Consider the following 19,056-nt stretch of genomic DNA (forward strand, 5'->3'; position numbering starts at 1 on the left):
CTTTGAAACAAAAGGTTGTTGAATCACCTGTATTAGCTTTGCCTAATTTCAATAAGGTATTTCAAGTTGAATGTGATGCAAGTGGCAGTGAAATAGGAGCCCTATTAAGTCAAGAAGGTAAACTTGTTGCTTTCTTTAGTGAGAAGTTGGATGATACTAAATGGAAGTATTTTTTCTATGACTAAGAGTTTTATGCTATTTTACAAGCTTTGAAGAAGTGGAGACATTATTTGATTCCTAAGGAGTTTATGTTGTATACTAATCATAAAGCTTTACAATACTTGGGAAGTCAACATAAATTGAATCAAAGACATATGAAATGGGTTGAGTATTTACAAAATTTTACATTTGTAATCAAGCACAAGAGTGGAGCTACTAATAGAGTTGTTGATGTATTGAGTAGAAGACATTCTTTGTTGACTGAAATGAAAGAGTTGTATGATGTTGGTCCAGATTTTTTTGAGGCGTGGAGAGAGTGTAGAGCACCAAATGTAACCTATCACACTAGTAAGTATGATGAGTATTTTATTCAAGAAGGTATGTTGTTCAAAGGTATTCAGTTGTGTATTCATAGAAGTTCTATGAGGTTGAATCTAATCAAGGAAGAGCATAGTGGTGGATTGGTTGGACATTTTGGGATTGATAAGACATTGAGTTTTCTGAAAGAGAAGTATTATTGGCCACAAATGTATAAGGATGTTTAGAAATTTTTAAAGAGCTGTGGAGTTTGTCAAATTAAAAAAGGAGTGAGTCAAAATACTAGTTTGTATACACCTATTATTGTTCTTGAGAAACCTTGGAGTGACATCAGTATGAATTTTGTTCTTGGATTACCTAAGATAGTGAAGGGGTATGATTCCATATTTGTTGTAGTGGACAGATTTTCTAAGATGGCTCATTTCATATCATGTAAGAAGATATTAGATGCTAAGCATGTTGCTGAATTTTTATTTAAAGAGAATGTAAGATTGCATGGATTACCAAGAAGTATTATTTCTGATAGAGACAGTAAGTTGGTTATTTTTGGAGGACTTTGTGGAAGAAGATGGGTACTAAGTTGCAGTTTAGTTCTACATTCCATCCACAAACAAATGGATAGACAGAGGTTGTCAATAGAAGCTTGGGTAATTTGCTGAGATGTTTAGTTGGGAATAAGCCAAGTAATTGAGACATGGTATTGGCACAAGCTAAATTTGCATATAATAACTCTATGAATAGGAGTACAAGGAAGACCTTTTGAGATTGTTACTAGAATGAAGCCTAAAGGAGTAATAGATTTGAGAGATATTGTTGGTGAAGAAAAGAGAAGTGTTTTAGGAGAAGAATTTGTTGACTTTATGAAGTCTTTACATAAGAAAGTGAAGTTGAGGATAGAAAAAAGTAATCAGAAGTATAAGGAGAATGTTGATCAGTCTAGGAGGCATCATGATTTTCAAGTTGGTGATGAGGTAATGGTTCATCTGAATAAAGGAAGATTTATAGTTGGAACATACAATAAGTTGAAGATGAAGAAGTTTGGACCTTGTAAGATCTTGAAGAAGTTTGACAGTGGAAACGCTTATGAAATTGAGTTACCAGATGGCATGAATATATCTCCTATATTTAGTGTTATTGATTAATACAAGTATCATGAGTCAGATGATGAAGTTAATATATTAGAGGACTAGCCTAAGAAGAAAATTGAAGAAGTTGAACAGATATTGGATCAGAGAATTGGTAAGAGCACAAGGGGAAAAGATTATTATGAATATCTGGTGAAGTGGAAGAACAAACCTATGGAATATGCTTCATGGATTTCTCAATCTAAGTTAGATTTAGCTCAAGTTGTGACATCTCAATGATTCAAGAGAATCATTTCTTCCATCCTTGGTTGTCTAATGTAGGAGCATCCTAGGTTGCACTGCTGTCCTACATGTTTTTAGTTTTTACCTTGTTGTTGAAACTGTGATTTGTTGACACTGTGTTTTCTAGTTTCTAGGTGCTTGTTGCAAACTATGTAACTAATTTTTCATAATGAATGAGAAAATACACCTTTCAAGGATCGAATAAGGCTTAGATTACTATCTATGGTTAAAGGCACAAGTTCTAATTCCTCATAAGTTGGGAGATATACCAATTCTTCCATAGTAAAATTTTTTGGCAGTTCTACACGACAATTTTATATGCTTGAATTTAAGGATAGATGTGTACTTATCCTTGGTGAATTAGTCTTTGCACACTTAAGAGGTTGTAGAGGACCTAAAATACTACCCATATTTCAAAGCACGAGTTCTACTTCAATCAGAGCTAGGAGATATCATGATTTTTCTTGAACATCAATTTTTGGATATTTAATTATTGATGTAAGATGACTTGTGGTTCTTCAAGTATTTAATGTTAAGTTTATTTTCATTTAATATTTGCTGAGAGCCAACTTGTGGCTTCTCTATGTTCTAGAATGATTTGTAAGCCATTTTGACTAATATAAATAGAGTGTTTAGGCTTAGAGCTAAGGTAGTTTTGAAAATATGATTGGAGAGCAAAACTGGAAAGTGCAAACTTGAAGCTGGATTTTAGATCATGAATGTATTTTGTATCTTTTCATAACCAAAGAGGTCTTATAGTTGGGCATGTATGCTAATATTTTCATGAATCAATAAAGAATATTATTCTCTTTCTCTATGGTGTTGTTTAGTTTTGTGTTTTCTTCCATTGTGTTCACTCTCGCATGGTGGTTTGGGTAGCTAAGTGTGCCTATTGGCCTTTGTTACTCCCAACCTACCCTACGTCACTTCGTGCCCTTTCTCTATGATTTTATTCAAAGGGAGAAGAAATCCCTATGTAAATGTTCTTTTTTTTTCCTTCTAAACCTGTATCTCTTTATATTTCCCTCAACAAGTGAATAGAGAAGCTTCTCTTTATGTATATGCATGTGTATATATACGTACATACACACACATGTGTGTGTCTATGTATGTATGTATTTATATATAAAGAATCTTCTCTTTGTGTATATGTATGTGTATATATACATATATACACACACATATGTGTGTGTCTATGTATGTATATATACAAAGAGTTCTTTTTAAGGTGCTTATTACATCTTAGCACAACAACAAAATTAATCTAGCCACACATATGTGTGTGTCTATGTATGTATATATACAAAGAGTTATTTTTAAGGTGCTTATTACATCTTAGCACAACAAAAAAATTAATTTAGCCACACATATGTGTGTGTCTATGTATGTATGTATACAAAGAGTTATTTTTAAGGTTCTTATTACATCTTAGCACAACAACAAAATTAATCTAGCTACATACATATTCCAAAATTCAAATAATAAAACAATAAAACTCACTCAACCCATGCTAACTGACTCACCTCAAAATCGTGTACACATATAATACAAAGTAGGAAAAATAGGCAAAGTACACAAGAAATTTTACAAAAACATATCATAGCAGATATTTTTAGAAAGAAATAAACCATAAACCAGCTAAATCAATCTAGTTAATGATTAGTTGGGTTGATTACAAATTCTTGTAGAACTTTCATCAGATTAGGTATAATAAATTGAACAATCAGTCGTTCCTGGCTAGCAAGATCAAATACAAATTTTCCAAGGTGATAAAATTGCATATGCAGATGCATCACTTGCATGTCAAGCATGAAGCACATTCCCCAACTTATACTGATTGGTTGGATACAAAGGCTCCATAGTGATGTAAAGGTAAGGGTGGTGGGAGTCAAAACCAAGTTAATCCTACTTAAACCTATAAGGAAAGTACAAGGTTCCCCAAAACCTCTACAAAGCAAAAATTACACAAATAACTCCAACACTTCCCCAATGATTAGGATGAGTGTCTTAGGCCAAGGTGGATTCAAAAGGTTCCAACTAATTTTTGGTCCTTGAGTAACATCCAACACCCAAATCCCTCAAACTGTCCTAGAGGCCTAATTAATTTTTGTGTCGACCTACCATGACACAAAAGTGAGTTTTCCTCTCAAACTTTCCAAAACACTCCCCAAAAAATGGTAGATTCAAATACCCATTAAGCCATACAACAATATATCAAAAGGGTTCCATGTGTTCCTTTGGACCATATCCTAATGTTACCATACTATATCTCAAAAATGCATTAAAAGAGGGAAATTTAACAAAGCAACTACAAGTTTCTTTTATTCCCAAGAACCCAGACTCTAGATAGTCTCTCCTTATGTTGTAAATCTTCCAAATCTAAAAGGAATTAGTTCCAAAACTTTTGTAACCCCAAAAGCCTCAAATCAATCTCCTACAAACCCTCAAAGGCAGGGTTTTCTAAATCATTTCCTTCCAAGAACCTTCAAAATCAAGTGAAGGTTGTTTCACCTTATCTCCAACATACCAAAGCACTTCAAATCATTGAACACGGGCCTCTAATGGCTAGAACTCTTGATGTTGCTCCATAGCCATGAATTTAGTGCCCTTTACTTCAAAAACTCTAATGGCGATCACTAATCCTTAGAACTTCCTATCAAAAAATTATTAGATATGATTTGTACATATTGTTACAAGATCATTCCATGAGAATCAGACTCCTACATTCATGGAATGATCAACATTTCAAGTAGAAACTCAAACTTGTTAATGAAAATAATAAAACCCTTAAAGCAATGACAACGAACTTGAAAGGAATGAACTTCACAAATCTTAATGCATTAGGAATTGATCAAACAATATGAAAAACAGCTTATGAGATCATAAGACTACAAGAAATAAATGATAGTCAAGCCACCATGCATCGGCTCTATTCACACAATGTGTACAATTGATCAATCTCAATACTACTCTCTCTATACAATGTCTCAAACTTGACTTAATAACATCCCTTACAACTATGCCAACTAATTTGGGTTGGTTTAAATGCCTAATTATGCCTAAAACTCATTAAATCTAATTTCCCCCCAAAATGGAACTAACCGTTGGGATTCAAATATTTGAATTTCCCAACTTACAATTTATTGAATAAAATAACTAATTAACCCACCAAACTTTCCTATTAGGTCTTCAAGACCAAACTAACCAATCCTAAACCTTTCTAAGACTCCTAAGGACCCAATTAACTCCAATGTGCCACTATGCCCATATTTCACTATCAAAGATCCTAATGTCCTTAACAAGCCCTTTAGGATTCATTTTCCTTTTATCATTTTTAAAGCCTTCTAAGGCCACGATTAGCTTCAACACATGCCAATTTATTGGTTTAAAACCCCCCTTGCCTCTAATCCATCTTCTTTTGTCTTCTTTAGGGATCCTTGAATGTCCTAATGCTCTTGCATCACATATGTTGGCCCAACAATGGAAGCCAAGGATGTAACCACGCATATATTGGCACCGTCTCCCTGTGAGGATCCCAAGTATATATTATTGTTGTTAATTTGGGTATCACTATATGATCCAGAATGTAATAAAGTACTAAATCCGATTGTAACTTCTCCCATGTCACCAAAAAATGTAGCATAGGTTTAGAATCCCTTGGCTCCTAGGAATTTGTAGCAATTATTCTCACTGCTGGAAGAATAACTTCAATAAAGAGTAGAGTGGAAGGAGTTGAAGAAGCAAGTTTTTCTTCTCTGTAAATGTCATAATCATGAGGCTCATTCCCTTGCAGAAGCCTTTGCCACAAAGACATTACCTCTAAACCATTCAAAGGATGTTGAAGTGGCTCCCAACCTTGAAACACTCTTATAAGCAATGACAAAGCAAATGCAAATGCAATACATATACTACTATTATTTATGTATATATGTATGTATATATTTAAGTATGTATGTATGTATGCATGTATGTATATATGTGTATATATACATACATACACACACATATGTGTGTGCCTATATATATAGAGAGATCTTGGCATAATAGAAAAATGACCCATTTGCATACATATTCTAGAATACAAATAATAAAACAATAAAACTCACTCAACCCATGCTAAGTTACTTACCAAAAGATCCTGCAAAAAAAATAATGCAGACCAAAAAAAAAGGGTAGAGTTCACAAGAGACTTTACAAAAACATATCATAGCAAATATTTGTTAGAAAGAAACAAGCCATAACCTAGTTAAATTAGTCTAGTTGTTGATAGGTGGATTGATTACAAATTCCTATAGAACTGTCATCATGTCAGGTACAATAAAATGAACAATTGGTCATTCCCAGCTAACAAGATCAAATACAGTTTTCCAAGGTGATAAAATTACATATGCAGATTTATGTATGTGTCTGTGTGTATGTATGTATGTATGTATGTATGTATGTGTATATATGTATGTATGTATATATGTTTGTGTGTGTATATATGTATGTATATTTATATGTATATATGTATGTACGTATGTATATATGTATGAATGTATATATGTATGTATGTATGCATGTATGTATACATGTGTATATGTATATATATGTGTGTGTGTGTGTGTGTGTATACATAGATACACAAATCTATGTCTATGACTGTATGTATGTATATATACAAAGAGATCTTCTGGATTGTGGATTATGAATTATAAACAAAATAAAACAAAAAGCATGGAATTAATCATTCGCCATTTGTTTTGATCAATTATGGAGAATTGTACAAGAATGCACTTGTCTACTAATTTCTTCGTTCTCTGTAGGTGTCAATCTATATGGTGCTTTATTTGAAAAACTAGCTCTAGGAATTAGATCCATTCAATGACTTATGCTTCTTACTAGAGGTAAACCATCAAGAATATCATCAACAATAATATCTTTATACTCATTCAACAATTCAACAATTTCTTTTGGTACTTGGCTACCACTATCAACTTCTGCTACTTGGTCATTACTACCATCACTTGGTCATCTAGGAACTATAGTAAAACAAACTTGATTCTTCTTTACTTCCTTTTCAAATTGCTTTCCATTAACCATGCAAACTTTTATTGTAGTACAACTGACCTTATCTAGACTTTCAATTAAAGGAAACAATATTTGTTTCTTCCCATTTATCCAAAGAGTATATTGATTCAATCTTCCATCATGCACAACATATCTATCATATTGTCAAGTTCTACCAACAAAATATGACAACAATTGTAATGCCCTGCCCGGAGATCCTTGGAAACAAGGATGAAATACAAGCCAAGATTTTTTTTTTTTTTTTACAAGTATGAATGCACATGACAACATCATACATGGATCACAACGATAAGAACAAAAGACTTCACCACAATCTCGGCAACCAACAAATCTCCAAACGCCACTACCAAACTGACACACCCAAACAAAGCCAACAATGACAACGCACATGATGAGGGCACAAGAAACAACCACTCATCAACAAAACACCAAGTTGGGGTAAAATGCAGAATCCTGAAACTTGGCTAAGCCTGAAATCCTAAAGCCCTGAAAATTGGCTAAGTTTGGATTTCTGAAGCCCTGAAATTTCCTAGAATCCATAACTTATCTCTGAGAGGTTTGAAACCTATCTCAAAAGATTCGTCGCATATATTAAAATATATCTTAAGTATAAGAAATTACGTCAACTTATACTTAAGCGATATATTTTAAACCCCAGGAGACAAAAATAGAAACACAAAGACTAGATTTCAAGAGAAATCGATAGAATTCAAAATGCAACAGCATAGGGTTGAAGAACGCCCAAAAGGGTATCCAAAACAACTCTCAAAAAGTTCGGATCACGACAAAAAGTGCCTGCTATTTTCCCCCACAGGTTTTTACAAAAAATCATGTGACACTTCCTACTAAGGGAGGGCGATACTTCTCCTTAAAGCATGCGACACTCTTCCAGTGTCGTATGACATTTCTCAAGAAGGCGTGCGATACTTTATAGGATCGTACGACACTTCTCAAGAAGGCATACAACACTCTTCCAATGTTGTACGACATTTTTCAAGAAGGCGTGTGATACTTTACAGTATCGTACGACACAGTTTGTATGGGTGTGCAATACATTTTTATGTTGCACAATGCTGAAAAAATGTCCCCCATAGAAACACAAAAACACTCCCAAAAGCAAAAAAGACCAAAAATAGAGCAAAGAACCTCCACACCAGGGAGTACCGGATCCACAAAGGCTCAAGGAATGAACACTCGAGTGCAAGAACAACACAAAAAGAAGAACATCTATCCATCTAAACCATAATAGTAAGGAACATACTGAAATAAACATCGCAGTAAACAAAAATATCAGAAGAAACTAAACAACCAAAATAAGTGCATGGTTCCTCCCAACCATCAATAGCATCATAAGACCATCGTGGGTCCTAGCCATCCCCCGCATGTAACATCCCAAGCCACCGACCAGATCGTCGGCACTGTCGTAGTAGGGATGTCACTACTAAAAATATGCAACACTATAAGCATAAGAAAATCTAACATGCTAGTGAAAACACATAAGATAATTCTACAGTAGATAACATCACCTATCACATGCTAAACAAAAATAAGCAATAGATATGCTAATACAACAATTCACAGCATCTAATCATATGCTAAACATCATAATAAGGGAATGCGTCAAATAAAATAACATCATCTAAACATGATATACAAGCATCCCAATGAAAGCATAAATCACAAGAAAGCATACTTCGGAACTCGAAGTACCAAGTGAAGACATCCAGCAACAGTCGCACTAGGACAAAAAGATCGTCTCTGTACACTGGTCCCTAGCAATGGTGAAGGTAGCTACGCCTCCCAACCACGTGGCACCCAAAGGTCCACACCCGTCGTGCTGATGGAGATAAAGATCCAACCAAAAGAACACACAAAACAACATCCATGGCTAACACTCACGCCAGAGAGTATGATGGCTGCAACCAAGAATCTAAGACAATGCAACGAGTATAGGTCCTGGTCAGACACTCAAAATGCTAATTAGTAGGGGCTAACATCATAGAGAGTCACTTGGCATCGAAAAGCCCAAGCTCGCATCTGTGTAGCTCAACTCCCTCAACGGAAGGCCAATACACTGTGTAGCTCAACTCCCTCAACGGAAGGCCAATACACAAAAGTACCATTTTATTATCTTAAGTTTTATTACCAGTCACACATTTTATTAAGTTATCACTTATTTAAAACTTCCTATCCTCCACCAACCCTATGAGACTAAGGTCACTAGGCTGCGAGATAGAAGCCCCCTCCATATGCTACCCTACCCTACCCATGCTCATCCTATTATAAGTGCCCGTGGGCATGCATACTCCCATCCCAACCCCAATGATCATAACTTCCAAAAAATCCATGGAAGATCGGGACTTGCAAGTCACCCAACAAATGTACACGTACGTACTCGTGTGTGGCGCACCACCATCACGAAGATCATAACACAAGGACAGGAATGAGAACAGAATGCAAAACAAAACACCCAACCAAAAGTAACTCAAGAGGACAGATTCTACACAGATCCCAAAGCCAATAAAACCATACATCATAAAATCACTCAACCAGCCTCAATTCGAGAGTATGGATTCTACATGAATCTCAATGATGTAACAAGACCAAAAGTCATAAACTTACTCAACTGGCTTCAATCTGAGAGTATGGATTCTACACGAATCCTAGCATTCACGAAACAAAAGCAAAGGTCTAAAAGAAACCATAACAGGTATAAAATCACTCAATCGAACACAACGTCGGGAGTACGGATGCAACATGCATCCCGATGCAACATGCATCTCGATGCAACATAATAGTGTAGAAGTGGTCTGACTGATATCCAAATGGAACATCCAAGTCCACGACCCACATTGTGCCAAGAAAACTTGAGAAAATAGGGCGACATGCAAAACGAGGTAAAACCCCCAAATTTAAAAGAATTTCAAAATTAAAACCCATTTGGCCTTTGGGTTCAAAAACCCCAAAAATCCAAAAATAAATGAAAACGAACACCGTATGCAAAAATGGCCAGCATAACGGTGCAAACTCCAAACCCTCATCTCAAAAAACATGGAAATGTTCATACCCGCCCAATCGGGTAGAACTAACATACAGAAATGGAGGGAAACACTAGTTCTCAGCCTCCAACCAAATGGCTACCAAAAACAGAAGCAAAAACGAAGCTGAAACAATAAAATGGGAACGCCCTACCTCACAGCCAAAAGGGCAAAACAGAAAATTGATCCAAAAAAAAAAATGCCCGCAGAAGTGGCTGAAAATCGCGGCAATCCAAGGTCTTCTCGAGCTGGATCCAACGAGCTCAACCTTGCAACGATCCCACACCCGTAGCTCCCACAACGAACAAAACAGTAAATCGCCATGAAGAGGATTTTGGGTTTTACTCTCCAACTTTCCAATTCAAAAGTGAGAAATGAGGAATTAAATTCCTCTTTGGATATTTATTCACTTTTCGAGTGAATAATCGATTAGGGCAAATAACCAGCCAACCTAGTTAAACCCCAAATTGACCCAAACGAAAACAGGTTAATTCCTAAAAATAGGAATTCATCTATGGCAAAGTTGCCAGAAATTAAAATAAATCAATTAAAAAGCCTGAAAGCCCAAAAACACAGAAATTACCTTAACAACTTTCGCGAAAATGCAAACCTCTAAATGCATAGACACGCTTACTGGTCTAATCACATAATGCAAATGAGTTCGGATTTAATAATCACCGAAAGGTTTAAATTAAAACATTAATAAAGGATACATCAACCATACAAGGATGACATTGGTAAAATATGAATGGCTGAATCACTAACTCCATGTGCCACTGCCAGGGATATAAATTCTGCACACTAAATAACACGATCAAGTGCAATTGCATATAATAACATAGTCAAAGCAATAATGCATTAAATCACCTAATTTAACCATTTATTTAATTATATTAAAATAATCTATTTACATCACTCACGTTTGCATAAAGCATAACAATGCAGTAATGAGGTAAATAACCATAGCATTAAATCCATCACTTGACATAATAAGAGGAATGTCCAAAAACCAGATAACCAAATATCATCATAAAAACACACTGTCATCTCAAAATGGCATCATCATGTAATATGATTAACTGAACAACATAGTAGTCTAAAATCTATGATATTGAAATCAAAGAGTAACATCTGACCCTCAGGTCATCTCAAATGTAAACATAACATGGGTAACAAATATCTCTCTAATAAAAAATGTAACAAGGTAAATGTCCGCAACACATAACCAAATAATCTCACATGAACAATCCATTTAATTACTTACGCATTTAATAATGATTGATTACTCTGCATTAAAAAGGCACTTAAAACACATAAGAAAACACAGTCATAAACATGACTAACCACTGCTACAGGAACCTAGTCTAGTGTAGCATGGTAAAAGAACATAGTGCAATCGCTGCACACATCTCAGGGTAATCACAAAACAACTTCATGATACCACATCGATCCTGGTAATCACTGGCACAAACCTCAGTGAACCATAAATCACATCATAATCTCAAAGATCAATCAAAAGTATAAACAAAGCATCTGATATAGAAACATAAATCCAAACACCTCGACGGTGTAGACCACTCAGGGTCACAATCATGATCCCATCACAACAAAAGATCATCAAGGTTGCATCCATTAAGATAACTTAAAAAAGTCAAATGAGAGAAGCACTACAACAATCCATGGGCATAATATCACACAAAACTTCATCAAAGTAATGTCCAATTTTGAACTTAACAATACATTGCTCACTTATCAATATCTTATGCTCATCTTTGATCCATGAAACATGATAAGGTTTGGGATGTTTCAGCCTCTACAACTTAAACTTTGTAACCATTTCTTCTGATGCCAAATTTGTTAAACTTCCACTATCAATGATCACCTTGCAGCATTTTCCATCCATCTTACATCTGGTCTTGAAAAGACTTCTTCTAAGGATAGGTTCCTCATCACTTCCCTTATTACATAAGGTTCTTCTCACTATCAGATTTTCTTCAGCCTCAGGTCCACTTGGTGAACTCTCAATGTCTCCTTGAATCACAACATTTCTATTATTCTATCCACATTTAGAAGATCTACATTCAAAAGATCTATGTCATTCTTTGCCACATCTAAAATAATTACCATGGAAACCACCTCTAGGATAAGAATTACCTCTTCCTCAGTAAGATCCAATACCTCCTCGATATGAACTACCACCTTTCCACTCGGTCTTGTCTTTGTCATCATTCTTTGATTTAGATTTTCCTTTGTCATGCACAAAACTATCAGATCTGTCACCTTCTCCATAAGAACTACCTCTACCTCGTTGTCTTTATTCATGCTTCTTTGTCAAGATCTCCTCAGCTTTCAAGGCATATTGATATGCCTCTTTTACACTTTCCAACTTCACAAAACTTATTTCATCTTGAATTCTAGATCTTAATCCATTTATGTACCTTGTAATTTTCTCAACATCATCATCCACATGTCCAAATATGATGTCCAATTTGTAGAATTCCTCAGTATACTCTTTCACAGTCATGTCCTTTTGTCTCAAATTTTGCATCTTTCTCAACAAGTTAACTTGGTAATCAGTAAAAAGGAATTTATTCTTACCTTGTTCACCATCTTCGGCCAAGTTCTAATCATCTCCTTTCCTCTCCTTTTTTTAAAAGTTTAAAAATGCTCCCACCATAGTGAAGCATGACCTTTAAACCTAGTAACTACAATCTTCACCTTCCTATTATCAGGAGTGTTTTCATACTCAAAGAACTTTTCCATATATGAGATTCAATCTAACACAACATTTGTATCCAATTTTCTATCATAAGGAACAACTTCTATAGTAGGCTTTGAATGTGACTTAGATAATACTCTCAATAATCTTTCCTCATCTTGATCTTCTTTAGGTTCTGGATTATGGTTTGGTGCTAGTGCTTCATCATCAAGATGTGCTCCTCTCCTCTGGGCTATCTCCACAACATCTAATCTAGCTGTAATTTGTCTCAATTGATCCAATATAGCATTGTCATCATTTCCTCTATCATGAACCATCTTTACAAATTAGGTTCCTGCAAGATCATAACCCTCTGCAAGTTATAAGTCAAATCCATAGATCTACAACCGTACAATCAAATTTTAAATAGGGTTCTACACATTCCAATCTCCATAAGTACAAACCTCAAGCTCTAATACCACCTAATGCAAGGTAGGTCAGGAGTAACTAAGGGCAATAGGCACATTCAACTACCCAAACCACCATGCGAGAGTTAACACAATGAAATAAAACACAAAAGGGAACAATACAATAGAGAAAGAGAACAATATTCTTTATTGATTCATGAAAATATCAGATACATGCCCAACTATAAGGCCTTCTGGGTTATGACTAGATACAAAATACATTCATTATCTAAGATCTAGCTTCAAATTCACATTTTCTAGTTTTGCTCTCCAATCATCTCTTCAAAACTTCCCTAGCTCTAAGCCTAAACACTCTATTTATACTAGCCAAAATGGCTTAGAGATCATTCTAGAACATAGAGAAGCCACAAGTGAGCCCTCAAAAAATATTAAATCAAAATAAACCTAGCATTAAATACTTGAAGAGCCACAAGTTGGCCTGCATCAACAATCAAATGTCTAGAAATCGATGTCTGAGAAAAATTGCAATATCTCCTAGCTCCGATTGAATTAGAACTCACACTTTGAACTATGGGTATTATTTTAGGTCCTCTACAACCTCTTAAGTGTAAAAAGGATGATTCACCAAGGATAAGTGTGCATCCATCCTAAAAGTCAAGCAGAAAGAACTATCGCGCATAATTGCTAGAAATTGATACTATGGGAGAATTTTCATATCTCCCAACTTATGAGGAATTAGAACTTGTTCCTTTAATTATAGATAGTAATCTAGAACCTATTCAATCCTTGAAAGGAGAATCCTCTCATTCATTATGAAAAATTAGTTACATATTCTTCAACAGGCACCCAGAAACTAAAAAATACAGTTTCAACAGCAAGTTAAAAACTAACAACATGGAAGATAGAAGTGCAACCCATGATGCTCCTACATCATGAAGATCACAAGGGAAAAACATGGCAATGAAATCATAAAGAAAAGGAACAAAAATCACAAGGGCATGACAAAAAAATTCAGAGATCACAAGGGCATGACAACGAAATGCAACGATCACAGGGGAACGACAACAAAATCCTGGATCTCCACTGATCTCCACCCTCATTTTGATCTCTCCGCCCTCTTTCACATCCAACTATCCATAATTGATCAAAAAAAATGGAGAATTATTAATGTCATGTTTTCTTTTTCCTTTTGTTTATAATCCATAATTTATAATCTACAAGATCTCTTTCTCTCTATATACATACATACATACATATAGAGACACATAGATATGTGTGTATGTATGTATATATATACATATACATATGTATATATATGTATATGCATACATACATACATACATACATACATACATACATATATACATACATGCATATGCACATACATACATATATATCTATATATACATACATATACAAAAACAACAATGCACTTTGATGTAGGAGCATCCTAGGCTTTCTTGTGATCCTACATGTTGAGGGAGTTTTGTTTTGGAGTTGTGGAATTGGTGGTCGATCGCTATTGGGTATAGTTTATGCCTAGAATCTCAACATACTTTGTGAGCTCGGTTTGCACTATGTTGCTCGACATGTTCTTACAACACAACATGGTCTTGGAGCTCGATATGGTCGGTGGTGCTCGGTTTGCATTGCCAGCTCGATGATGCTTAGGAATTTACTAGTGCTTGGCTTGGTTTTGTTGACACTTGGTTTGGTCTTGGTCCCTATGGATGCCATGTTGTTTGTGAACTAACTTTTGGCATTTAATTTATGTATGTGTATTTAATTTAGTGTTGTAGCTGACTTGTGGCTTGACCTATATTTAATGTAAGGGATTTAATTCAGTTTGTAATAAGTTGGGCCGACCTATGGCTTAGTTGGGTATAAGTAAGGGGTTTTATGGAGTCTTTAGTCATTAGAAGAAGTAGTTATCATTCTAGCTTTGAGAAGGGAATGAAGGGTAGATGTAGTTTTTGAAGAGCTAGGGCTAGAGCTTAGGAACTAGAGGACTACTTGGTGGACCTAAGGGGACAAGTGTGGATCCTTCTTGGTGTTCTTATCCAGTTGTGTATCTAGACTAGTTGAGATTGGGTTTGTAAGTTGTATCTTGTTGGATCTTGCATAATTGATTTTTTAATTGCTATTTGTATTTGGACCTAACCCGAAAGGCCTTACAGCTAGGCATATTGCATGTAATTAGTTACATCTATGAATAAAGAATTGTGATTTGGTATTAGATCTTGCATTATTTTTATTTTTTTGTTATATTTATGATATGTGGTTGTTTGCTGGTGGGTTGGACATCTCCTTTGGGGATTCTCCTTCCTTGTACTGCATCAGATGGTATCATAGTGAAGGTTGTTCCTAAGTGTGTCGACAGATCACCAAAGCTAAGGCAATTTGCACTAGGATTTGCAGAGAAGGTTGATCTTATGGCTAATTGATCGTTTAGATTGATGGATCTATTGCTGAGGGTTTGCAAATTTTTGGAAGATGCCTCCAAGAAGATTGGACCCTAGGGAAATTGATGATCTTAGTGATGCTGTGGAAGAAAGGATCTCAGAGAAGATAAGAAAAGTTCAGATCTGAGATTGCACTAATGAAGAGTAACATGATTGCTGAAATTGTAAGTGCTTTAGGTGGTGTACCTAGGCATGTGGGTATTGGAGTAGTTATGAGAAAGTTATTAAAGACTTTGAAGTTACTAGATCTAGTGGTGAGGATAGAACTAATCATGTGGATAGACCTATTGGAACTAGGCTTGGTCTGTTTGCTAAACCTAGATCTCAGTTGATGCTAAAGCATAAGATGGAGGTTTCTAATTTCTCAAGTATTTTGACTCCTTGTAAGGCCCCTTCCCTAGTACCCTATTATAAATCTTAATAAAATGAATATGGTTAGATCTAGGAAGGTAAAGGAGTAGAGATGTTATGTTTCTGTCTCTTGTGAATTATAGCCTGTTACCATACACCTTATGATAGAATGATGGTAAGAAGGCTTTAAATATAAGTATGCCATGATTGGCATTTTCCCTCATCAATAGTGAACTAGAGATCTTATTAAGACTAATGTATATTTTAGTGCTAAGTACCCTATTCGAAATTACATTAGAATGATAAGCTAAGACCCTATGGAATGAAGACTCAAGATGTCATAACTTAGAAACTATGTTGATGAGTTCATTATACTATATAGGCTATTAGGATAATTGAATTTTGGAAAGATAAATCAACATGCACCCTTGTGAACATTACTAATAGTTATAGATGAAAATTGTTACAAAAATCGGACAAGTGTCTACACAGTAGAACTTAGTAAGATGTAATTCAATAAGCCAATTATTGTGCAAGTAGTATTAGGTGGATATGTTGATATTCACAAGGATATATTTTAAGGCTCAATAAAATGTACTAGATTTATTCTATGATTGATTTGGAAAACTATATGACTATGCACACATCCTGATTTCCTAACATAATTGATACACCTTATAATATATTGTCTCATAATGATAACGAGATACTATTAGTAATCAAACCACATTTAATTGAATCAAAGGATGCTAGTTTTGATGTTTACATTTAGGAGATTTTGATCTAAGATATGCATTTAGAACTAATTTTCATGTTGGCTGATTTAACATTGTAGATTCAACATTTCATCAATATGATCGGAAATGGATTATGATGTGGTTTAAAATATTAGTTGGAACATTTAATTATATACTAATATTGATATGCAGAATCTAATAGTTTAATATTTTGGATGCTTTATCTAAAAATGGTTAGAAAATAAAAGTTTATTAGAAAATAAAGTTGAATAGGATAATTGAGTATGTTAATGCGAATTATTCAATATGGAATTTTTCATGCACTTATATACATGTATTTTATATGATTTTTCATTGGGCTATTGATGTTCGAGTTTACTGCGTAGGCAATTGAACCATGAAATTTTATTGGGGAAACAAGGCCCAAACTTATGTGGACATAGTATAGCCAAGGCGAATTTTTGGAAGATTCAAAAAGCCTCATTGTGATGTGTTTATTTTGTAAATGTAAGTTACACGTGTGTAATAAATGTATATTCATGAATGAATTAGGGACATGTCATTTTGGTGTGTAATATGTTTTAATGTGTCACTTGACACTTGTAAATTGTTTATGTGTTGATGACATGTCAACTAGGTTTTAAGTCATGGTTGCACTTGACCTTAAACTAATTTCCTTTCAAAAGATTTAAGAAAATCCACTTAGAGACAGGATAGGATGGGTCACTATCAAGGGGAATTTCGAATTCAAACTTGACAAGGATTTTAGAGGGTCATTATGTGGTCCCAAAGTGTCCTTTTTGTGAAAATAAACCACCCACATGTTAGTATAACATGTTAGGGGCCTAAATTTGACAATGTTAATGGTTAGCTAGCCTAGAGGGCCCCTTTACAAATGCATTCTTCCACCAATTCGAAAATAGAGTTGTCACATGAATTCTTCCCCATGTTTCCACTAGGTTGAGAATAAAAAACTTGGGGGGACAAGGTTGTAAGAGGTAATGGCTTGATGTTTTTGCCAAAATAGATAGTGGGAGAGCCTTTCTACGGATACTGGGACAAACTAGTGGGGTGTTCACCCACTCTCTAAGTTTAGAGACAACTAAGGTTTTGAAAAAGAGAAAGATTAAGGATAAGGGGGATCTCCGTCGACTGTCATTGCCTTTAGCTTGGACCAAGGTTGGTTTCCATGCCATGACTCTCATTGTACTTGCTCAATAATGTTGTTCATGTTCATTTGGTGTTAAAGTTCATGTAATGTGGTTGTGTTGAGATTTTTGGTATGTGCCATTGTTGTTAATAGGTGTGAAGGCTTCACTCACCCTTGGGAGGGAAGAGGTGCCTTGGGTGAAGGGGGTTAGTTGGGCTCAACATTGAAGTTGAGAATTTTTCCTCTTGGAGAGGGTTTTGTTTGTTCGTGGGGTATGGGCTCTATTGAAGTCATATGCCTTGTTTGTTATTATGGGAGGTATAAGTGTATTTTTGTGATAAGGAGGACATATTTTGATAGCCTTGAAGAGGCATTATGCAATTAAAAAATGTTTATGTGTATATGGATATGGCATTCTCCTCTTTCGAGATCCCACCTTTACCCATTATTTCATGATTCCAATGGTGAATCATTGTGTTAATCCTTGGAGGGATTGTAAATGTATTTGTGATATTGTGTTGCATGCATTGTGAAATGTTGAATATAACTCTGTTTGAGCCTTATTTCCCTGACTTGGTGGGTTGCTTCTTAGAAGCCTAGGATGAGAGGTGACCCTCCATGGCTCTTATGTAAATGTTTTTTTGCAGGTCTTGTGCTTTTGGATCGAAGGAAAAAAGTTTGGTATCACTCATGTATTTATGGAACAAGGAAGGGATATGTCATTATGTAATGCATTTGGAAGGACAAAGTCCTCCTCCATGCATTAAGCATTATATTTCAAATTTAAAATCTCAGTGGTTACATTGTGTGATGCATTCCTCCATGCCTTTGAACATTGTATTGGCAAGGACAAAATTCTATTTGTTGCTTTGTATATTGTGCTACAAGAAGCTCTCTACATTTTATGCATAGCACTATGAAGAATGGTTTCATGAGGAAGTAAAGAATTTTAGATATACCATATGTTTTTGTGTTGAAAGATTTAATGTCATGCATTAGAGGAAAGAAAATGGAAGATAGTCATGTTTGAATGTAAAGTAGACTCATTTCAAAGGATAGCCAATGCTTAGATAATTATGTGTTGAATAGGCAGTGTTGGTATCATGATCAATTGAATCACAAAGTAATGCAAGAGAATATATTTCAATTGGAATGTTCATGTAAAGAAATACTATTAACTTCATGCTTGATAATGCTTCAATTCATTTCATGTTTTAAATAATTATTCAAGTGATTCCTAAATGCATCCATAATCTAAGTATTTACATGAAAATGTGG

At 35.0% G+C, this 19,056-nt stretch overlaps 1 protein-coding gene across 1 annotated transcript in view; it reads left to right on the forward strand.

The window, feature by feature from the left end:
- Positions 1-18,734, forward strand: part of LOC149562476 (fanconi anemia group D2 protein) — an 80,849-nt gene extending 62,115 nt beyond the window's left edge. The window contains exon 3 of the mRNA XM_089825959.1: positions 18,426-18,734. Within this exon, the coding sequence (XP_089682085.1) occupies positions 18,426-18,545 (120 nt within the window). The 3' untranslated portion in view covers positions 18,546-18,734. The remainder of the gene's footprint in view (positions 1-18,425) is intronic.
- Positions 18,735-19,056: the final 322 nt, after the last annotated feature.

Source organism: Cupressus sempervirens, chromosome 4 (assembly GCF_028749045.1).
Source record: "Cupressus sempervirens isolate cs-2001-9-10 chromosome 4, ASM2874904v1, whole genome shotgun sequence".
Lineage (NCBI taxonomy): Eukaryota > Viridiplantae > Streptophyta > Pinopsida > Cupressales > Cupressaceae > Cupressus > Cupressus sempervirens.